This window comes from Rutidosis leptorrhynchoides, unplaced genomic scaffold (assembly GCF_046630445.1).
Source record: "Rutidosis leptorrhynchoides isolate AG116_Rl617_1_P2 unplaced genomic scaffold, CSIRO_AGI_Rlap_v1 contig80, whole genome shotgun sequence".
NCBI lineage: Eukaryota > Viridiplantae > Streptophyta > Magnoliopsida > Asterales > Asteraceae > Rutidosis > Rutidosis leptorrhynchoides.
In genome coordinates, this window is record NW_027266872.1 from 20,057 (window position 1) to 44,005 (window position 23,949).

At 35.1% G+C, this 23,949-nt stretch overlaps 3 protein-coding genes across 3 annotated transcripts; 1 reads left to right on the plus strand and 2 right to left on the minus strand.

Annotated features, from left to right (window-relative positions):
* The first annotated feature begins 11,904 nt into the window (after nt 1-11,904).
* On the plus strand, nt 11,905-14,422 carry LOC139885125 (replication protein A 70 kDa DNA-binding subunit B-like). The gene is made up of 10 exons (XM_071869074.1): nt 11,905-12,054; nt 12,163-12,427; nt 12,509-12,605; nt 12,723-12,853; nt 12,941-13,025; nt 13,113-13,233; nt 13,335-13,375; nt 13,618-13,738; nt 13,821-14,000; nt 14,261-14,422. The coding sequence occupies exons 1-10, from the start codon at nt 11,905-11,907 to the stop codon at nt 14,420-14,422; spliced, it is 1,353 nt and encodes a 450-aa protein (XP_071725175.1).
* Nucleotides 14,423-15,835: 1,413 nt separating this feature from the next.
* Nucleotides 15,836-17,697, minus strand: LOC139885126 (putative 12-oxophytodienoate reductase 11). The gene is made up of 5 exons (XM_071869075.1): nt 17,603-17,697; nt 17,213-17,353; nt 16,937-17,067; nt 16,700-16,852; nt 15,836-16,428 (listed from the first exon to the last, which is right to left on the minus strand). Exons 1-5 carry the CDS (start codon nt 17,695-17,697, stop codon nt 15,836-15,838), a joined length of 1,113 nt encoding a protein of 370 aa, XP_071725176.1.
* Nucleotides 17,698-21,099: 3,402 nt separating this feature from the next.
* Nucleotides 21,100-22,890, minus strand: LOC139885127 (12-oxophytodienoate reductase 1-like). The gene is made up of 5 exons (XM_071869076.1): nt 22,838-22,890; nt 22,363-22,503; nt 22,147-22,264; nt 21,855-22,032; nt 21,100-21,692 (listed from the first exon to the last, which is right to left on the minus strand). The coding sequence occupies exons 1-5, from the start codon at nt 22,888-22,890 to the stop codon at nt 21,100-21,102; spliced, it is 1,083 nt and encodes a 360-aa protein (XP_071725177.1).
* Between the last annotated feature and the right edge of the window lie 1,059 nt (nt 22,891-23,949).

A 23,949-nucleotide genomic window follows, 5' to 3' on the forward strand; every position in this document is an offset into this window, starting at 1 on the left:
TTTATTTATGGATCGGAATCGGAGGAGGGGAACAGTGCACCAACATTCCCTACCTATCCTTAAACCCAAATAAACACAACGGCGTCCTTTCGCACCTCGTTTGATGCAAGATGCTCGACACTCTTCGTTTTCACACAGAGCATCGACGGCTCGCTGCGGCTCCGGGATATTAGCAACTGATCCTGCAACCAGAGGTGAAGCAAACGAGAGCCTAAAGAATGCATTTTGTAAGATTCATCTTGGCGGACATGATGATCTTCTATTCTCCAATATACTATATATCTTGGTGTTGATTTCTAACTATTGTTGTCTTAGTACATGCTCATCAATATTGCAAACGCCTCAGTATTTATACAAGAAAAACTGGATCCTCATCAGTAAATTAAATATCATGTATGAAACAAAAGTACACCAAGGGAAAGTATAATGTCATTAGGAAATCAATATAACAGATTTTCTAGCTGGTGTGTCCATACTTTAAAATATGAAAATTGTAAGTAACTGTTATGCATGGATTTTGCTCCATGGTCTTGTATCATACTTGTACCAACAAGAAGATGAGGATTGAAGAAGACGAGAAAATTATAAATATATATAAATGCTAAAAGCTAAATATATTATTGCATTTTTAAGTGTAGGTGAACTTTTGTATCCGTCCCGGAAATCGGATTTCGGGGACCATTAATTAACCCACTTTGACTACGAAAAATTAATTGTATTCAATTGAATTTAAGTGAAACCCGTAATTGGAATTTTTGGGAAACATAGTCCCGTAATTGAAATTTCCGGAATTAAAATTGTCCCGTTGTTGAGAAATCCGTGTCAAACTTTGACCGTATTAATTTAAGTAGTCTCGTGGTTGTGAAATCCGGAATAAAGGTTGTCCCTTATTAGCGAATTACGAAATTTTCCTTGTCTCGAATGTGAGAAACCCGAATCAAACTATGCCAGTTATTGCCAACACGTGTCGAAACGGGACAACTGCATGTTGTCCTGGAAATTGCAAACTCGGGTTTAAAAATTTGAAATCCCCACAAAATCTTTCTCTTCCTCTTCACCGTGAAGGTATCTTCTCCACTTTCTCTCTCTACCAAAAAAATCGATCCCGATCGGTACCGGACTATGAAGCTTTATTTTTTTCCCAGAAAAAGTTAAGAAATTTTCTCCCTTTCGTCAAGTACTCGAAAAGAAGGTATTTTTTACTTTTTTTTTCTTTAAATTTGGTTGAAAGGAGTATGACCATCATCTGCTGACGACACTTGCCGAACGATGGAGGCCAGAGACTCACAGTTTCCATCTATCCATAGGCGAGGTCACCATCACGTTGCAAGATGTTGGGATATTGCTGGGCCTATGTGTTGACGGTTTACCCATTACGGGTAACGAGGCGTATCCCGCCGACATCGACGGCTAACTTCAGAGGCTGTTGGGCTGTAGCCCGCACAGGGATGGGAAGACCGCTATTCGGCTCGCTAGCCTTAAGGACCACTTGGTGCGACATCCTAACCGTGTAGATATTTCAGATGAGGAGGCGCTACAGAGGGCGCGGTGTCACATTGCCTTCTTGCTTGCTGGTTGCTTCTTCCCGAATAAGAGCCAAAACAAGATCGATCTATTCATACTACGACAGCTAAAAAATCCAGAGGCTTGCGGTAAGTTGAGCTGGGGCAGCGCCGTGCTAGCCTACACCTACCGCGCATTGTGCGATTCTGCCCGTTCTGGAGAGCATTATACGAGCATGTGCGGGCTACTGGTGCAGTCATGGGCATGGACGAGGATTCTTAAGGTCAGGCCCAGATTTCATGGAGGACATGTGGCGCCGGTCGGTTTGCCATTTGCCGCACAGTAAGTTCAAGTACATTTAAAGTTATAACTAAATTCATGATTTATTTATTTTTTTCTTTATGATTTATGGCGTACGAATGATCGTACTTTTTTTTTATATATGTGGACGAGACCTTTGTCCAAAACCAATATTCAAGCCACGTCCTTTTGGCTTACAGGGATAGGCTCTTCATGATGACTTTGTCACAGGTATTTATCATCTAAGTTCTCGTTTTCTTTTAAACTTTTTTAAATTTTTTGCGTCAAAATATAAATTTATTTTAAACAACTACTTTCGTCATTTCGTTCTAGTTCCTATGGACACCCTACGCCGAGCACATACTCAGTCTACCAGATGGATGCCGTTAGGGCGAGCACATTTGGATGTCGAGGACATACCTCCACTATTACTATATTATGGAGGGACACAATCCCAATAGGGTCATGCGGCAGTTTGGGTGCCTGCAAGTTGTTTCGAAGGCTCCTTTAAATGAGACTGAGACTTACAGGTTGCACCGAATGAAGAGGTCGTCGCACGTTAAGAACTGGGAACAAGTCCATACTGTTTACGTTCATGAGCGGCACATTTGGACTAACCGTGTCATGGAGGGTACCCAGACAGCACACCCGGAGGCTCAGCCGCCTTATCGGTCTTGGTACCGTAATAAGACCGTCGGATTTGTCCAGGATCCCAATCATGAGCCAAGTACAGGAGGCTACCATGGACACACGGATTCAGTGAATGCCCTGGTGCATACAAATTTATTTATTATGAGTCTTTCGTTGAGCGTTCTTTATTGTGCAATATTAATTCACTGTTTATGTTCCTTCGAATTGAATTATAGAGCGACGAGTTAAGCCACCTGATGCAGTGGGCGAGCGACCTTTAAGAGAAGTATAGGGATGAACCGTATCATCAATAGCATGTAAAGAATTCTAGGGAGTTCTTGACCAGGATTAGGGACTTGTTGGAGGCCACAGGTTTGCCGATCCAGGACGACCTCGTTGTCTCAAAGCAGGGTGTCATGCATGTCGATCCCAGTCAGGATTACGTACGTCCCCAACGGAGATCACTGTTGCGGCGGCTCGATCCCGGCATTCTACATCCTCCCGGAATTCTGTATCCTCTCACCATTTAGGTGGTTATGTTCCAGTGCCAGAGTCACAATCATTGAGGAGCGACGACTTCTTGTCATCACAAATGAGGTTTACGGAATTTCTGAACAGCCAGGCTTTTACTATCGAGGATTTGGCGGATGCCACTTCACCATATCAGCAGTTAGCTGGTTCATCCACGGTTGTAGATCCTGCCGCTACAGTACATCCTGTCGAGTACAGCTTCGAGAGTCTTTTTGGTTCGTCTCGGCAGCAGCCACAGTCGACCACTTTCGAGGCTCATCGTCACTCACATGCTGGAGATGTTCATATGGGATTAGGCATCATATCAAGTTCTCAGGGTTTTCTCGATTCATCCACCGCATCAGTACTAGGTTTTGCGGAGTACTTAGGGCATCGCGGGAGTCAAGAGGTTGACGGTAAGTATATGTTTATAATCCATTTACATTTTTCAACAGTTTTGTCATTATATAGTTAATATAAAACTAAGTTTTTCAAATTATCGTAATTATCCGATACTCAAACTCATGATCCCAAACTATCTGCGGATGAGACAGAGTTGCAGCGACAAGATCGTATAGGTCGATGTCAGATTAAGAGGAGGAGCAGTTGGTTCTACTCATGAGCCTGTATTCAAAATTTTGCGAATATATTGTATATATGGACGTTATGAGTAATACTTTATTTATATTTTTGACAGTATTCACAATTTTTTTAAAAAAAATTATTATTCATCACACTCATCATCATCATCATCCCTGTCACCGTCATCGTCATCCTCATCCTTGTCGTTGTCGTCATCATCATTGTCATCGTCATCGTCATCGTAGACATCATCGTCATCGTAGTCATCATCATCGAGAGGCGCATTACCATGAATTCCGTATAGGTCATGCAACATGTTTAACGACAATCTATCCGCCGGTGTATGAGTGAACGTGCATCTTCTTCTGTCGTGGTCTCTGGAGTTGTAATTACTACACCCTCGTGGTCTTTGACCAGTCTCGTTCGCGTAGTCCCTCGCGCGCAGCTGTCCTCTATTAACTCTTTTGCGACCCCGACCAGTATGATGAACCATTCGACTGTCGTCTGGTAGGAGCAAAAAGTCGGATTCGGGCCAGTTATTTAGCAGAGGGCCAAAAACACGACTGAACTGTTGTCTCCAACCATCCCTTGTATAGCAACGATGAACCAGATCTAGACGATGGAAGTTGAGTACCTTCACAATGACCATTGCATGAGAACAAGGAATCCTGTAGGTGTCCCATTGTAAACATGTGCAGGAACCGATATCAAATCGAACCGTATGTTCACTGCCGCCAACTCCGAGATGCAATGGCGGAGATCTGACACTGTATGTTTGTTTAGGAGCATTTGGATATAACGAGACTTCGTACCGTCTGGCACGCATCTTGTTGGCATCGAATGTCTCAGTCGGTATCGGTGTAAGCGCAGATCTATACCTATTTATTTTCGTCAGCTCGTCTGCAAAAATCGCCATAGCTTTTGCGTGCGTGGCCTGTACGAACGCCCTTATCGGCAAGAAGCGGTCGCCTCTGAGAACGTTATTGTAACTCTCCACGTCGTTCGACGTGGTTGTTCCCCATCGGTGGAATCCGTCTAGGAACAATGTCCACTTCTCTAGGGAAATATGTTGCAGATACGTAGCTGCAGCCTAACTCGTTTCTATCAGATCTGCCCATGCCTTCATATATTTAGCCTCATCCAACTCGGTACCAACGGCCCAAGATAAGCCATATAATCATTTTTTCTTTGGGACGTTTGACATAAGATTGGCACGAACGTGATCCATGCAGTACCTGTTCAGAAGCGGTAATTAATTCATGGATTAATTTGAACTTGAAATTACAATTAAAGTGCTGTAACCATCACATGTGAACTCCCCAGTTTGGAAATTTCCTATTGAGTTTCGTGATAGCAGACAGGATGCCCGAATGACGATCATAGATGATGCATGTGAACGTATCCTGTAGAACGTAAATTTTCAGGTATTTTAAGAACCAATACCAACTATGGTTCGACTCCTCGTCTATGATGGCATATACGACTGGCACGATTCTGTTGTTTGCAGTCTTCACAATCGCTATAACCGCCTTACCCTTGTACGCCCCACGAAGATGCGTTGCGTCAATAGTAACTACCGGGTGACTGTGTTGAAATGTGAGTCTCGTGGCACCAAAATGCCAAAATACGTACTTGAATAAATACCAATAATCAGTACACGGTGTAAAATTCATATTACGGTGCTCGATAATATGAATTTTACTTGAAAATCTTCCTCCTTCTATGCACAATCTCGTCCTCCTTCTTGAACTTCCACTGGACTTTCGTCCCATCGTTACAGTGTTTAAGAGCTCGCATGTAACTAGGAAGTTGGCGAAAATTTTGTCTCCCAATCTCCATATACCTGGTTCATCGCCACTCGCTTACCGTCCCAACCTTTTTTCTTCCCAATTTTAGAGTCGAATGCTGCTTCGCAGTCGGAAACAATGGACTTGGTTGGGTAATTTGGGCGGTCGCGAATCTTATCCAGTATGATGTGGGCAAAGTGATCTTACGAAATATTCCTGTCTTCATGTTCGTTATTTGCTCCGTCACAATTGTGCCCGTCACACCAGAGAGTCATTTGCCACATGCAATATTCGCTCTTGAACGGAGCCCGGATCTTCCAGGTGCATACAATACCCTGATACGGCTGCTTAGTACGTTTATTTGGACGATTTATGCATTCTGCAGCCCATGTTGTCCGCTCTGATGCCGTGAAGCTCTTTGAGACACCCGCATTTCAATCCCCTCATGTGGGTCTAGTGTGGGGCCCAACTTGTGGCACCCGCATTTCGATCCCATCATGTGGGTCTAGTATGGGGTCCGATGGTACCTTTTATCGTTTGCGGAATCTGTGCCCTACCTATGCCTCATAACCTGAACCTGCTTAACCTGGAGAAAACATTTATTTTGCATAAATCTGTAAGCTATAATGCTTAGTGAGGTTTTATATTGAAACATTTAATGAAGCATTGATTACATAAAAACATTTAGATCATAAACATCTTAAATCTTTTATCTTTAGGAATCATCATTAAATATATTTAGAAATCATCGAACCCCAACTTTTGAAAACTTGGGATACTGACAATAGGGGCGACCTACTGTAGTATCCTAATCTATCGGCAGCCCGTCACCATGGGCGCAATTAATCAAAACTCCAGATAGATATACTAGGGGAGTCGTACCCTCTGATCAGACCGTCAACATGGGGTCACAAGGACCAACCACTCTATATGGATTGGGTCGCCACGAAGTCGACCGAATCCTCTATTAATAAAACATTTTAGTTGGGTTCGTATTTATATAATATGTATAATAAGGCACAATCTTGCTTTTAAATTCGTCTTTAAGAAGCAAATAAAACTTTGCTTTTAGGGTCTTTGAAAGTTCTCTCCAGTTTTGAAAAATATAATACGTAACTATGCCATACAGTTAAATAAATCGTAACACAATGATATAATAAGAAATCATGGCATAGTAATATATATATATATATATATATTTCATAAACATCAATATATTCTTCATAATGAAAATGAAAGTAATACTCACCTGAAATAATCGTTCGCGCGATTTAACGTCAATACGTCTAACGACCTATTATAATTATCGAAATTAATCAATCATCTATGTAAATATATCGCAGAAACATTTCTAGAACTATTACGTCACTCTCGTATTCTACGACGGTATTTTATCAGTTAATCATTCTTAATTCAATTTTAAAAACAATTAATTCATTAAAAATATTTTTCTAAGTGAAAAATATTTAATAAAATTAAATATTGATACTGGTTATTACAAAAAGTTTATTACTAATTTTACATATTTATTTAAAACTGAATAATACTTAAATATATTATTTGACAAAATTTATACATTTAAAATCATTTAAATAGACCAAAATTAAGATTTATTAAATCTGATTTTTAATTTACAAAAAATTTACATAATGCAGGTTTAGAATATAAATATTAACCTATAGTAAAAATTTCATAGATTCAGGTTGAGTAAAAATGATTTTATTAGGTTCGGAAGATTTTTAAAATACATGGTTGGTTCTCTGATTAGGTTTGGGTATGAAATTACAAGAGTAACCTTTGACTGAAAAAATAACGCGTTGGTTTTATTGTAAATACTTTAAAACATAAAGGGTACAAACGACATTTAACTAGGTTCGGATACTGAAAAGACAATTATGTCCTTGGACATTCTGTTTGACCGAAATAACATTTATGTATTTTCGTTAATATTTTAAATAATTGAGGGTAATATAGTAATTTAACCATAATTAATTAATAAAAAAAATTTCTCTTTTTCTCTCTTCTTCTCCGGCAAAGCTTTCTCTCTCCCCGATTACACTCGCTTTGTTCCGTTTCGTTCCCGACGATTCCGGCCGTAATCCCGGTACCAAAATGTTCGTCTCGTCAATACGATCACGAAGGTATATTTTAATTTCTCTAACTTGTCTCCGTTTTCTTTAATTTTTGATTTAAAGTTTCGGGACAAATTTCTAGAAACGTCGAATTAGATCAATTTCTTCTAGTATGTTATTCTATGGACTGTGGGGAGTAATAAAATGATAAAAATAAATCGATTTGAGTACAGGGAGTGGTCGAATTTTTACCTCAAAGAATCCGACCACTTAGTTTCTCGTCGGCGTTGCTCTGGTTTGGTTCGCACGAGGTCAAGGAAGCTTTTGGACAGCTAACTCAGACAAGACTCGGTCAAAAATTTGTCGACCCGAGCTTAACTCGTTCGTGACTCGGTGGTTTAGAGACGTTGGATCGGGTTGATTCCAATAGTTCCGGATTCCTTGTCGTTTCGTCTACGATATATTCCGATTTGGGTTCATTCCGGTAAGGTTGGATATCTAGACAGTTTAGTTTGACATTTATGGAGAATTAAACAGTTATGTTCTTCCGTAGTTTGTTACGGACGAATCTTGATCTGAAAGTTTGTATAAGTGAACTGTAAAAATAACTGGAATTGTATGAATTATTGCTGAATTTTCTGTTGAAATGAAAATAGTTTTGGTTACTGATGAAGTGAGGTTACGGAGAGATTTTTGTTTGATTGTGAATTGCAAAGGGAGGAGGGTGAGTATTATAGGAGAAGGAAAGTGTCGGTGGTGTAATTGAGACTGGTGGAGTGTATTAATTACATAAGAAAAGAAAGTAGACTTGTCATCAATTTTCGGAGGTGATTGATTGCAAATCCTCCGTCTCATGTATATGTATAATTAAATATGATATTTTATGTCTATTACTTGTTATTTGATGTATAGATAAATAGTGCTGTTATTTACTATTGTTCGAAAATATATCGATTAGACACTCTAGGTCTCGAAACTGTTACGCGTTATTATTTAATAGTTAACTTGATTTTTTTTTAAAAAAATCCAACTATATTAAAATACGAAATCAATGCACGTTGACTACGAGACGAATCGAATAGGTTTAGCATTAATCGTGATATCATCTACACGTCACTATCGTTGGCACGATTACCTAAGTTCGAATTTTCGGGTCGCTACACTCTTCCTTGTTAGAAAAATGCGTCCCCAACTTTATGGTATTAGGTTCACCATTGTATAATTCTGGACCACTAGGAATGTGGCGGTTTGTTACCTCATCAGACCCATCCATGTTGATGAACACATGATAATATCCTTCGCGGGGAACAAAGTAATCCTCGTCGGATGAGCCGTATCCCCGTCGTCCGCGAGACCTACTACTACCCTCTCCTCCAGCATTGAATCTTGATGTCCGACCCAAATTATGAATCGGCTGGTAGCTGATGAGCAAGTCACGACTACAAGAATGATGTTGATACATCAATGATAATATAGCATCATCATTAATTACGATACATTGTTTTTCACCGTTATCAACCGCGTATACATAGATAAGATTCAATTGTACTCTTTCTCTTTGAATCCCGGCATAATCGCACATTATTTGAGAAAAATCATCATAACTCAACATACGATTGATGAAATACGTTGCATCGAGAACGCTACCCACCACGACCTTGCCATCCACAAATTGTATAGAACTCTTCAGTATAAATTTAGATAAGAAGATATATTAAATATAAATAAAAAAAAATTAGGAATTCTAAAAGGAGTGCGAAGAAATTCGAAGAAAAAATTATAAATTCTAGAATTAATCGGAAGAGAGACGAAGAAAGAATGTGAAAATGAAACCGAAAAGAGAGACGAAAAAAGAATGTGAAAATGAAACCGAGTGTGGGGGTTATATAGCAAATCTCCCGTAAATGGAATTTCCGGGAGTCATATATTCTCGAAAATGGCAATACCGGAATTTTTATTCCCGTAATTACCATTATCGGGTATTGCCTTAGACCCGTAATTGGCAACACCGGGATAAGCATTATACCTGGATTTGTCAATACCGGGATAAGCATTATACCTGGATTTGTAAATTCCGGGATGAAAGCTATACCCAAAAATGAGATTTCCGGTTTTAATTTAATTCTTTTCATGCAGTTGCAATAATTGGTGTAATAATAAATTTTTTTAAAAAATAATGATTCCCGAAAATCCGAATTACGGGATGTAGCTAATTAAAAAAAATCTCTTAATTAATCACGATTATTTGTTTGGAAAATTTCGAAATAAATTTTCTATATTCATTTTTTAGAGTTTAGGTGTATAAAAGTGGCGCGCCCTTGGAGAGACTGGTGGTGTGGCGTAATCGGTAATATAAAATTAGAAGAGATTATTATAACCACAAGAAAAGTATTAGGGTTGTAGAATGTTTGGTTTGGTTCACTTTCTCTCAATTATGTATTATGAAAGCTAAGTTTTTTTTTAATACAATATATATTCACTTCGATCCCGCAGCCTCTTCTAAACCTTTTTTGTTTTTGTTTTATCTTTCTTTTATTTATTTTAGAATCTCGTCCTCCCATTATTAAAGTAGGAGGGAATATTCAAATTGGGTTACAATAAAAATGTTGGAAAATGATAAATTAGTGATCTAATTAAATGATTAAAGAGAGTGAACGTGAACGCTTTCAAGAGGAAGACTGACAAATTGATAACCAAGGTGGAATGGGAACAATATTGACTAACCTTAGACTCGAGGACAACACAACTCCTAATTAACCATTTAAAAGAATGAGCATCCAATTTGTGTCCTTTGATTTGAGTCATGTGCTTCGATGAAGTCTGCATAGGGAGACAGTCTGATTATTACGACTTTGTCTGAGCCTATTTCCTTGCCAATGGCCTCGACAATTTCTAATGTGAATCTGCATCGATTTTCTAGAGATCCTCCGTATTGGTCGGTTCGATCATTCACTTCATCTTTTAGAAACTGATCGATTAAATAGCCCTCAGCCCCATCACTTTCAACTCCATCAAAACCTTTTATTAAATAAGCCACCAAGGAAATAAACAAATTGAAAGTGAGGTTTTTCAATTTGGGAGAAAAAGAAGTACCTGATTCTATAACATTCTTGGCCGCAACTATGAAATCAGTGACAATCTTATAGACAATAACAAGACTTTTAATTTTAAATTTGTTCTAATTATAAATTCAATTATAAATTTTATTGTTAAATCAACATCCGACACATGACGTTTTATCTTATAGACAATAGAGAAACATCTTTCAATTTGTTCCAATTGCAATTCAATTGCAAATTTTATTGTCAAATCAACTTACGACACATGACGTTTTAATTAGGAATCAAGTTTGTATTGAATTAGGATTTAAAAACACAATAAAATAATTAAACAAACTATTATGAATAGAATACAAATCCAATTCCTAATTAATCTCCCTACCAAATCCAATTTCTAAATAATCTTCCTATCAAATCTAATTCCGAACTATATTAGGATTATCAAATCGACCAATATTCTATTAGATATCAATTATCAACCGATTTTGGTATAATTTGATTCCTAATCTAATTTGATTCCGATTTTCAAAAAAAATCTAATCAAACTTTGATGCAATTAATTTTTAATTCTAATAGGATTTAATATAAATAATATAGCTCCTTTTGTGGACTGAATTAAGTGATTGGTTTGGTCAGCAACTACTTCCACTCCCATGTCATGTCAACACATTAATTAATTAATGAAAAAACTTTATATATCTTTCTCTGTCGTATGCTCACTATATATGAGATAGGTAAAAAAAATAAAGAACTATATCCTTTGTAATCTTTAAAAAAGAAAGTCAAGACAATATACGTCCAATAATTAGATATAAATAGGGATCGAGGTTGGGGGAGAGGAGATTTGACGAATCTTACTTTCTTTCTTTAACAAACTGATCATTCACAAAGTTACAATATGCAGTTTACTTAATAGTCAAGGTACGTAGAATTACTTCATATACATATCCAAATCTAATGCAAAATATTAAATTAAACTTACATATGAATTTGATTCTACCACAACTGTTATTGCTGGGACATAAGATTACTTAACGCCAGATAATTTCATTCTAAAACTGATATTACTATTAATTAATTACAATGTTATCAATCTTGAACTTTCAGGTACTTATCTTTAAATTTTACATATCCAAATCTAATTCAAAATATTAAATTAAACTTACATATGAATTAGTATTCCTAATCATATGAGATTTTTATTTTTTTTTTCTTTTATTTTAGGAGTATATATATAGCTATATGCAACATACTAAATTCACACCCAAACGAGCAAAAATTTCGGTACGATTTTCTTTTGCTAAGCTATCTTTGTTTTATTTTAAAAAGAAACTTCGGGTAAGGTTTTTTTTGCTCATCAATACAACTATCAATATAACATTCTATTGTTATGTTATCAACGAAATTATATTGAAATAATTATCTTTTCAATCTTTTGATTATAGATCGTTTTATTGTAGGATGGCGTCAAAATATTCTCAAATCGATGATGTTTGTCCCGGACGTATTGATTGGAAGATTAAGGCTCGCGTCTTAAATCTTTGGACAATACCAAATTTCCGTAGCCGTATAGGAGATGGAAGTATAGAGATGATTTTGCTTGATGATAAGGTTTTTTTATCCTTAGAATATTTATGATGTTGAATATTTAGAAATTTTTATTTTTTAATGTATCTAATAAATTTGTCTTTTATAAAATATATTTTATTATGTGTGTAGCATGGCCGCATTCAAGCAACAATAAAAAAAGATCTTCTTGCAATATATAGACAACAAATAAGTGAAGGAGAAGTATATAGCTTCCAAAATTTTTTCGTCTCTGAACCTACCAACAAACTTAAAGCTACTAGAAATCAGTACAAATTGTTCTTCTTGAAAGATACCATAGTCGAAAAGATTTCGGATGAAGGGATTTCAAAATTTGCTTTTAATTTTATGAGCTTCGATTCAATTTTAAATAAGGAGAATGAATCGTTTATGTTTGGTAAGTTTACTTTTTAACTTTTATATTTAGTTTTCTTTGTTTTTTTTTTGTTATAATAATATAGATCTGTTAAAAATACAGATGTTATTGGGCATGTCGTGGAGAATGAAAAAATAAGAGAAATAGTCAAGCCAAACAAGACAATGAAATTGCTTACCTTTGTTCTAGAGGATTTGGAGTAAATTTTTTTTTTTATATCATTATTTATGATATAAATTTAATTATGTCATTGATCTAATTTTGTTTTATTTATTATGATTTTTTATTTAAATGCTTATTTTCCCCAATGCTCAAGGAAAAAGAGGATTAATTGCACTTTGTGGAATGCTTTTGCCGAGAAATTAAATGAAGCTATATTGGATGCTACAACTTTAAATAAATCAATAGTTGTTATTTTACAATCGGCAGTTACGAATACTTTTAATAGTAAGTTCATCAATTTCCTATATATTTTTTATAAATCTCATAATATAATGTATACCATAATAAATTTGAAATAATTTGAAATTGCAGAAATTCATGGAATAAATAATAATTTTCAAGGAACAAAAATCTTCGTCAATCCGAATCTACCTGAAGATGTCGAATATAGCCAAAAGTAATTATTTTATACCATAGATTGATTTTAATTTACATTAGATATTTTTTCTACTATTTTACTTACTGATTTTATGGTGTATTGTAGACTTAATGATATAGGCTCCTACGCACAAATTATAACTCAACTACCGGGACCAGTTTCGATGTCGGATGAATTCCTCCTTACGAAAAGAATCACAGTTAAAGAACTTTCTATATCTCCAGAGGTAATAATAATTTCATAGTCTTAATTAATACTTATTTATTTGGAGAATTTATTATAATCAAACCTATCAAGAAAAATAAAATATTCAAAATTTTATTGCAGGTGGGATTTTTTACAATGCTTGCACGAATAATCGAAGTCGAGTCCATCGAGAACTAGTATTATGAAGGATGTACCATGTGCAATAAAAAATTTGAAAAGAATGGGCCAAAATGGTGGTGTCCAAAGTGTCAAGATCTGGTGACCGCTGAGCCAAAATAAGATATCGAAAATCCATATTCGTAAATTCATCCATTTAGACTAATAGTAATATTATTTTTTTAGCCTTATATTTTTTTTTTGGCTTATTTATCCTTATATTATCATGTTTTTTTTTTTTTTTCAGATTTAAGATGCAAGTGAGAGTCCGTGATCGTACTGGAACAACATCATTAATGCTATTTGATCGGATGGTGAAATTGTTGATCGACAAATCTGCAACGGACCTTATAAATCCATCAAACAAGGTAGAAAATAAATTGAGTTTATGTTTCTATTTATTTAAACCGTGTTTGTAAACCACTTTATCTATTTTCTGATCATCATTAGGAAAAATCAAATAAAAACCTCTTAGCTGAATTTGAGGCAATTATCGACAAGGAGCTGCTATTCAAATTTGGAATTATCGAGGAGGATCTATTCTCGGATTGGGACGTAACTTATACCGTTAAGCGAGTGACATCAGACGAGGGTCTCATTAAACAGTTCAAGGATAAACACTTCACTCGAGTAAACTTTTTCATATTTACCTTACACATATATATAATATTATAATTGGAGCTCCCTTATTTATCACCCGTATTTTTAACATAAATCCTTGAATTTTTTTTTTCCTTCTAGATTTCTGAAAAAGAAGAAGAAGAAGAAGACGTCGATGCGAATTTGGAGGTATAAACACTATCGATTGAATCTTTAGTTATAATGCATTTTTTCATTCCTAAAATATACACATATATAATGAATTTAATTTTTTAAAATTGGTATGGTAGGATACCGATCGAGAAGATAGCGACATGACTCCGACAACCGACAAATCCAACAAAAGAAAAAGAGCAATGTATATTTCATCTGATGACGAGGATGATACGGGAGAAAAACCAAGCAAAGTCCACCCCAGATTGGTTAAAATTAAAGTTGAGAAAGAAGATTAGCATTGATGAATCAAGCAAACAGTTTTAGATTTCGTTAGGAATATTTTTTAATTAATCTTAAATTTCTAGAAATATTTTCTTTCAATTCAAATTTTAGTTTTTAATTTTTCATTATATATATACAAATAATTCCTTTATCTATATTGAGTTAATATATTGAGTTTTGAATAATGATCACATGTAGTATTTGTCTTCTTCCCGAAATTAATTATTTAGACTAACATATCATCAAAAAAAGATTAATCTCGCATGACAAAAAAATCCATATGAAATTTTAATAAACTAATTTTTTTGAATGTAATGTTATAATTAAGTGACTAGCCAGAGAGCAACGTAATGAAATTATGAAAATAATCATACTACTGCTAAAGAGTATCCAAACCCAAAACAACTTCAAAATCGCGAAACATGCACAGAATAGACTCACGGACACAATAAAATAATTAAACAAATTATTATTATATTAAGATTTGTGGACGATGTTTATTTCTCCATGAATTTTCATCACTTCGATGGGCATCCGTTTAAATAGTTTCTGAAGGAAAACGCCCTCCCGTCCAACGGACGGGCCCATTGACTAGTAAATGAACAGTAATTTGACACATGTATTTTAAAACTTTGAGTTTAATTAGATTTCAAGTTATAATTTTAAATCAATAATATTTTTTTTTTATTCTAATTAGGAAATCAAATACAATAAAAATAAAATTCAACCAATTACTTTTTCGTAATATAATAATTTTATTCCTAATCAATTTTCTCTCTATTATTTAAAAAAATATTCCTAATAAAATTATAATACACTATATTTTTTTCTAATCTTATTAAAAAAAATTCCTGATTAAAATTCATTACATTCTTTTTTCCTATTTCTTAATTAAAACGGACATGTCTTCTTTTTTCCTATTCAAATGGCATATTATTAAAAAAAATTCCTAATCAAATTATAATATGTATTATTTTTTTCTAAATATTTTCTTATACTATTATTCTTAATAAAAATTCACTATATATTTTTTTTATTCTTAATTAAAACGGACATAACATACTTTTCAAACAATTAATAATTCTTCATAATTAAAATACATTTAATTTGTTTAAGACGAATAATTATTATATAATTTTTTATGATATATTTAAATTATTAATTTTTAAAAATATAGGTTTCCGTCCCACAGACTTGTAAGATGAATTTCATCAGTCCTAAGGCGCCTTGGAGTTAAAGTTTGTAAAACACCAGTCGAAATATATACATAAAACTTGCCAATAGCTCACTTATGCTCAAAGTATTCAATACAGTATATAATTGATAGAACGTAATGTTACTCTATTATCAGTCTGAGAAACAAAACTACTCCAAGGGAAATTGGAGAATCACTAAGAAAACAATATTACAGATAATGTACAGCAAATCTATGCATTGGCCTCAAGAAATGGGTAATCAGTGTAACCAATGACAGGATCTGAGGTATAAAATGTGCTCCTATCATACTTATTGAGAGGAGCATGAATCTCAAATCTCTTCGGCAAGTCTGGATTTGATAAAAATCGACGTCCATAAGCAATAAGATCAGTTCGATTCTCGGCAATAGCTTTGTTTCCATCTTCCTCCTCGTAACCTCCGGCGACAATAAAAGTTCCGTTAAAAGCCTTTTTCATTGGAACAAGACTTTGATGAGATTCAACTTTCTCTCCGGCTGTTTTCATCCTTGGTTCAACCATGTGACAGTATGCTATCCCAAATTTGTTCAATGATTCAGCCAAGTAGAGACCTAATGCTTCGGGATTCGAGTCCCCAGATTCAAAATAGTCTGCGAATGGAGATAATCTTATTCCTAAATTATCAGAGCCTATCTCTTCGGCAATGGCTTCCACGATCTCAAAAGCGAATCTGCATCGATTTTCTAGAGATCCTCCGTATTGGTCAGTTCGATCGTTCACTTTATCTTTTAGAAACTCATCAATAAGAAAGCCGTGAGCCCCATGAATTTCAACTCCATCGAAACCTTTATTAACAGTAAAAACATTAGTTCGTAAAGGTATATACATGGAAATGACCAGAGAAAAAGGTTTTCTTAATATACTACAATCATCAGAAGCCGATATTTGATATTAGAAACTGTCTTTTTCGTGGTGACAAGGGACGTTTAACAGGTACAGATACATATTCATATCCTAACATACAAATTTTCTCAGGTCACCGACAAAAGAATAAAAAACTTGCATGGAATATATATAACAATAGATATTTTGTCAAATGCAGTTTGGAAGAAGTACCTGCTTCTATAGCATTCCTTGCAGCAAGTCTGAAGTCATTGACAATAAGAGGAACTTCATCAGCCCGAAGGCACCTTGGAGTTGAAAATTTTGAAGCATCAGTCAATCCTTTGTCTGTAGAAGAAATTGGTGCTTGCCCATTTGGCTGAAATCCTACATACAAGCGACAACAATTGTAAAATACAATCTTATATTTGAATAGTAGAGATGACTAACTATCTCAGACAAAGAACATACCTGTGTTTGAGACCCTTCCAGCATGCACAATCTGACAAAAGAAGATCCCACCTTTGGCATGAACAGTATCAACGATTGGTTTCCATGCTTCAACTTGTTCTTTTGTCCATATCCCAGGTGTATCTGGAAACCTTTATTTTGCAACACAAGGATAAAATATTATTCAAGGATAATAGGGAATGTCCAAAGAAAATACACTTGGATTCAAGTATGCAATTGCAACGTTTTAATTGAATCTTAAGCAAAGTTGACTATGTAGTTTAGAGATGAATTTACCCTTGAGCAGTATCTGAAATTCCAGTAGCTTCAGTGATGAGAAAACCTCCTTTGGTTGTCCTCTGAGAGTAATAGTGAATGGCATGTGGCTGTGGAACGTAGCCATAAGATCTCTGTCTAGTCATTGGCGCCAAAACAATCCTGGAACACGTTGCAGAGCAAAACAATTAAGTAATACTTATAGACCTATGCCTAAACTTTCCAATTCAGAATATTCAATAATCTCTATAGAAGCCATTAAATTAATAATATGAACAGGGGATGATAAATTTAGTTCACTTGGTACAGTTAACTATTGAAACTCCTCAAATATGCTTCTTTTTCCTCATAATAAACACAGACCTAGAAGAATCATGCATTAACAAATGAAAAGATCAGTTTTTATTTTACCTATGAGAAAGCTTAAATTTTCCCATCTGGTAAGGAGTAAGCAGAGGGATTTCACCATTCTCAGATGCATTCTGTTGAACAGTTGGTGTGTCCATTTTTTTAAAAATATGAAAATTGTGGGCAATTGACTTGAAGATTAATAAGAGAAAGCTTGTTATGTATGGATTTCGCTCCATGGTTTTGTATCATATTTATACCGACAAGAAAGATGACGATCGAAGAAGACTGAGTCATGCATGACATCAACATTCACCGAATCTCCTTTTTTGATGACCCATCACAAACTTATTAATAAATGGAAGGAAGCTGACTTTGTTGTTGGCTTGTTGTAGTAACTTTTATGGCAAGTTTCACCCATTACTAAGTAAAAAATGAAAGATTGTTTTCCTTTCACTTTCCCTCAATTATGAAAGCAAAGTTGGCTTTTTTAATACAATAATAATAAATAATAGTCTGAATCATTTGTTTAATTACTCAGTGATTATTAAAGTTGGAGGGAATATTCAATTTGGATTACTCAATGATTGTTAAAATTGTTTCGTCCATAGACCAGCTGCATCTGAATACCTTATTTACAACACCGGTAGTGGTACCGGAAACACCGGTAGCTTCAGGGAGGACTAAGCAGAGGAATTTTCCCGCTCTGTGCTGCATTCTGTCGAACAGTCGGTGTGGCCATATTTTAAAACTCTTGAAAAAGGAAACGAGGACAGCTAATCGTCATACATATGTTTCCATCTTCCTTCTCTAGCTACGAATACGATAAAGTTTAAGGATACACATGTAATTATAGAAATAGTTGAAGGACTGTTATTGTAATTAATATTATAGCCTAAAACTATCGATCCCCATTTATTTAAAAATGAAACTGGAATCTTAAAAATTTCAACCGCTCGATTGATATCAACTGCTCCTCCACCACCGCCGCGCACCCAAAAAATGCAGATGGCGACACTTTGTAGGAGTGCTGTGGGTTCATCAAGATGCTGTTTGTTGGGTTATCGTCTTCACCAAATCAGGTTTGCCGATTATAATACTTCTCTAATAAGTGATAGAGCTTTCTCTCATTCTCTTCGTCCTCCTGCTACTGTGTCCATTCGAGCTGGTAATAATAATCGTATTTACCGCAGAAACAGTCTTGATGTTGCTCTTTCTATCTTTGATACAATGATATCTATGCATCCTCACCCCTCCACCGTCCAATTCAATAAATTATTGGGTGCTATTGTCAGAATGAAACATTATACATCGGTTGTTTCATTGTATAAAAAAATTACTTTGTCAGGCATATTTTCTGATATTGCCACGTTTAGCATCCTAATCAATTGTCTCTGTCGCCTGGGTCGGGTTGATTTTGGTTTCTCCATCTTTTGTAAGATTCTAAAACTTGGATTTCACTCTGATGTAATCGCATTTAACACTTTGATAAACGGGATGTGTAAAGAGGGGAATGTCACCGAAGCTGCGAGGTTATTTGATGACATGGTGAAGCAAGGTCATGAGCCAAACTTAATAAATTACAGCACAATCATTAATGGTTTGTGTCAAGTAGGCAACATCCATGCCGCTACTAATTTGTTTCGTGAGATCACTTAAAACAGTTTCCAGCCTAATGTTATTTTATATAGCACGATGATTAACGGAATGTTCAAGAAGGGTAAAGTTTCCGAAGCTATTGGATTGTTCGATGATATGGTCAAGAGGGGTTATCAACCTAATTTAATTACTTACAGCACAATTGTGAATGGTTTGTGCAAAATAGGCGATGTTGATAAGGCCATTAAATTGTTCAGGAGGATGGTCGAAGGAGGTTATCAGCCTGATGTTGTGACATATACCACAGTTATCGATGGATTGTGTAAGAATAAGCAAGTAAATGTAGCATTCGATCTCTTTGCTGAAATGATGGGAAATGGAATTACACCTAATATAATCACGTTCAACTCATTAATTGATGGTGCTTGCAAGCAGAGTAAGTGGGAAGAAGTTAAAAGTCTGTTGAATGAAATGGATGCTCATAATATCAAGAGAGATGAGTGCACATACACCAGATTGGTTGATGCATATTGTAAGGAAGGATTAGTTTCAAAGGCCGTGGCAGCTGTCGAAACAATGATTGTAGATGGTCTGAAACCCAATATTATAACTTATATTGATCGATGGCCATTGTTTAAGAGGGCAGATGCAGGAAGCAGTGAAGGTTTTCAATTACATGATCTCCGATGGTATTTCTCCTAATGTCATATGTTACTACATCTTGATTATGGATTTTGCAAATCTAAAAAGATAGATGAGGCAATTAAACTTTTTGACCAAATGTCTAAAGTAAGGCTGTTTCCAGATACTGAAACTATCACCACTCTTCTCAGTGGCTTCTTACGAACTAAGAGAGTTCCAGCAGCCAAAGAGCTTTTCAGAGAGATCTGTGCAGCAGGTCAACTTCCAAACATGATTACTTACTCAACTTTGCTGGACGGTTTTGTTAAAAATGGGCTTCTAGGTGAGGCAATGGACTTGTTTAAATCGATACAAGAGAATGGATTATCTCCAGATGTTGAATGCTTCAATATACTCATCAATGCTCTGTAATTCTGGTGAGCTGAAAGCTGCAAGGGATTTGTTTCTTAGCCTGGGATCTAAAGAGATACAGCCAGATGTGATCACATATAATACAATGATTCGAGGACTGTGTAAGGAAGGGCTTATAGATGAAGCATGTAATATGTTCAGGAAAATGGGAGACACTAGTTGTTGTGCAGACAGTCGCTCTAATAATAATATTATCAGAGGCTGTATTCAAAACAATGATGTTGTAAAGGCAATGGAACTTCTTCAAGAAGCAGTTGATAAGGGATTTTCTGCGGAGTATAGCACAGCGAAAATGATAGTAAATCTGTTACCTGCTAATCGTTTAGATGAACAGAGCAAACAAGCAGGTAAACTTCAGTTGAACTTATCGCATATTTTTTTTCTTACTATTTTCCAAAAAAGTTTTTTTTTTTTTTTAAATGTTACCTCTCAGTCTCAGTTCTTATACAAACATTCTGTTGTTTGGTTTTGATAGTGGAAGCTGCTTTAGGTTTGCTTAAGACGTAGTAATGCATAATTGGTCGTCCATTCTACAAGTCCTCGTGACATTGATAGTAGCAGAGGGACAATACTGTTTGTGGCTAGACAATGATATCACAATACTCGAATCTCATTGTTAACTAGACCCTTTTGTAGAAATTATAACTTTACGAGGAAGTTACGTCTCTGCTTTGCCATATTTCCATATCTGTAGCCATAATTTTCCAATTCCCTAACGCCCTAGGACCTTCCAAAATTCAACAAGAGCCTACTCCTTAAATTATTTATTTATTTATTTATTTCATTTATACGAGAAATCAAAACAAGTAATATAATAATACCATCTATGCACCACAATAGGAAACAAAAGTACACTTCCAGCTCCAGGTATAATAACTGGCTAGGAAATCAATGTCATAAAACCCTCCCTATTGCAGATCCTCAAGAAATGGATAATCGGTATAACCGACGACAGGATCCGATATATAAAATGTGTCCCTGTTATATTTATTGAGAGGCGCATTAAGCTCGAATCGTTTCGGCATGTCCGGATTTGCTAAAAACCATCTTCCAAAAGCAACAAGATCGGCTCGATTCTCGGCAACAGCTTTGTTTCCGTCTTCCTTGTCGTAACCTCCGGCGACCATAAAGGTACCGTTAAAAGCCTTTCTCATGGGTGCAAGACTTTGAGGACATTCAACTTTCTCTCCAACTGTTTTCATCCTAGGTTCAACCATGTGACAGTATGCTAGACCATATTTGTTCAATGATTCAGCCAAGTACAGACCTAATGCTTCAGGATTCGAGTCCCCCGCTTCTGCATAGTCTGCGAATGGGGATAATCTTATTCCAACTTTATCTGCTCCGATTTCGTTAACGACGGCTTCGACAATTTCCAAAGCGAATCGACATCGGTTCTCTAGGGATCCTCCGTATTGGTCGGTTCGATCATTAACTCCATCTTTCAGAAATTGATCAATTAGATAGCCATGAGCTCCATGGATTTCAACTCCATCAAAACCTTTATATATAAAATTAAGATATATCAGTCCAACATGGAAATAACTGCATAAATTGTTTAACAAATACAGTGTGAGCATCAGTATCGGCTTTTCGATAAAACTTGGGAATTTCAAAAAGGTAAAAGATAGCCATTTATTCCAGTCTGGAGCAAAATAATTACCAGCTTCAATGGCATTCCTTGCGGCAAGTCTAAAATCATTGACAACAAGAGGAATTTCCTCAGTCGTAAGGCGTCTTGGATTGGTTAACTGAGCAAGATTAAAGCCGTTACTCCGAATTTGTGGAGTCAATCCTTTGTCTGTTGAAGAAATTGGAGCTTGCCCATTTGGCTGAAATCCCTACATACAACAATACCCAAATGAAACATTAGAGATGGATTATTGAAAAAAAAATACAAAAACACAGATCATTATATATAAATACAGATGGAAGATCATACCTGTGTTTGACACCCTTCCGACATTCCAAATCTGGCAAAAGAATATCCCACCTTTGGCATGAACAGCATCAACTATAGGTTTCCACGCTTCAACTTGTTCTTTGGTCCATATTCCAGGGGTATCGGGATAACTATATGCAAGACAGTGATTGAATAATATCTATTAGATGCAAAGTACGCAATGGCAATGCTTGAAAAGTTGCATATGTCAGTTTAGAGATAAATTTACCCTTGAGACGTATCGGAAACTCCGGTGGCTTCACTGATGAGAAGGCCGCCTTTGGTTGTCCTCTGAGAATAATAGAGAATGGCATGTGGCTGTGGAACATTGCCATATGATCTCTGTCTTGTCAATGGTGCCAAAACAACTCTGCAACACATTATATAAAACATTTAATTAATAAATGTAGTAAGCTTATAGTCTACCAAACTCTGCAAATTTCAAAAAACGATCTTCTAGGGAATCACTCCATTCAACAAGTATTTATGCAAGAACACTTCTCAATACTTTAGCAGCATTTGAAAAATTCGAGAATATTCAGACATACAACCAAAATTAGTAATACTCAGTACGAATTTTCATTTTAAACATCAGAGTCATGCATTACCAAATTAAAATCTTTAACCAAAAATGGGTGTTTTTTTTTTTTATTACAAGAAATAAATAATCAGACCATATAAAGAATCAAAAAATGTAAATTTACCTATGAGAAAGTTGGAAATTTCCCATCTTGTATGGGGTAAGAAGAGGAATCATATTATTGATAGTGTCGGTCGAGCCCATTTTGGAGAGATGAAGAGAAAATAATTGACGCTGTCGATCAAAAATTTCGATTTCGATTGAAGAATGAAAATGAATTGTTGTGGAGAGTGTTTGTTGGTATCATATATTTATACCCACTAGAAGATCTTCCAAGGACACCTTTTGCAAGTGTGATCATCGATTTAAGGAGTCATCGATGACGTAATAAGAAAGTCAAACTTGAATGATGACGTGAGCATATATGTTTGAAAAAGGGAATAGCTTGACTTTGTTGACCAGCCAATAATATTTTGTTTTCCTTTGCTTTTTCACTGAAGAAAATCCCCCAAACAATTGGTTTTTGCGAAAGGAAAAATAATCTTCAACTTTAAATATTGAGATAAAATAAATTACGATCGTTGTGGAATGAATTTTCCCACAAAAGAAAGCTTTATTCATATTCAACAAAAGTTTGCGCACTAGGAAATCTTTCTTGCAGTTAGCTGCTCCATTTAAGCAGCCCTGTGGATGGGTGTATGCCTTATATATAAGAGGACAGTTTCAGTATATAAGGCTACTGGAAGCAAAATATGTTCGTTATCGAGTCGAATTATGTTTGTTTATAAATGAGCTCCAAAAATTTAAATTCGAATTTGTTTATTATTATTATTCTTGAGTTTCATGAACTGTTAGTTTATTTATTTTTTCAAAATATTTAAATTTTAAATGATAAAAGTAACACTATAAAAATTAATTTAGAAGTATTAAAATCTATTGAGGATTATTTGTATTCACATTATATGATTTAACATAAAACATATAAATTTTTATATTTATTTAATATTAAAAAGACAAAATATTAAATAATTTAATACAAATATATATTCCTTCTGTATATAAATAGATGGCGTTTTTAGGATTTTTTATTTTTAACTAGATGACGATTTTAGAATATCAATATATTTTTTATTATTTTATCCTTCCACTCATTCTTTTTTCACACACAATTAATAATTTATTAAGGAAAGAGAAATGATAGAATTGTAAAATAAAAATGATTTATGTATTGAAATC

Excerpts from the sequence above, each read along its gene's own strand:
- LOC139885125 (XM_071869074.1), top strand. The coding sequence starts at position 11,905 with ATGGCGTCAAAATATTCTCAAATCGATGATGTTTGTCCCGGACGTATT. Across the intron at positions 12,055-12,162 it reads TGATTTTGCTTGATGATAAG|CATGGCCGCATTCAAGCAAC; the intron begins GTTTTTTTATCC and ends TTATGTGTGTAG. Across the intron at positions 12,606-12,722 it reads TTTGTTCTAGAGGATTTGGA|GAAAAAGAGGATTAATTGCA; the intron begins GTAAATTTTTTT and ends CCAATGCTCAAG.
- LOC139885126 (XM_071869075.1), bottom strand. The coding sequence starts at position 17,697 with ATGGACACACCAACTGTTCAACAGAATGCATCTGAGAATGGTGAAATC. Across the intron at positions 17,068-17,212 it reads ATTTCAGATACTGCTCAAGG|GTTTCCAGATACACCTGGGA; the intron begins GTAAATTCATCT and ends TGCAAAATAAAG. Across the intron at positions 16,429-16,699 it reads AAGGAATGCTATAGAAGCAG|GTTTCGATGGAGTTGAAATT; the intron begins GTACTTCTTCCA and ends CTGTTAATAAAG.
- LOC139885127 (XM_071869076.1), bottom strand. The coding sequence starts at position 22,890 with ATGATTCCTCTTCTTACCCCATACAAGATGGGAAATTTCCAACTTTCT. Across the intron at positions 22,265-22,362 it reads GTTTCCGATACGTCTCAAGG|TTATCCCGATACCCCTGGAA; the intron begins GTAAATTTATCT and ends TCTTGCATATAG. Across the intron at positions 22,033-22,146 it reads AGATTTGGAATGTCGGAAGG|GGATTTCAGCCAAATGGGCA; the intron begins GTGTCAAACACA and ends TGTTGTATGTAG.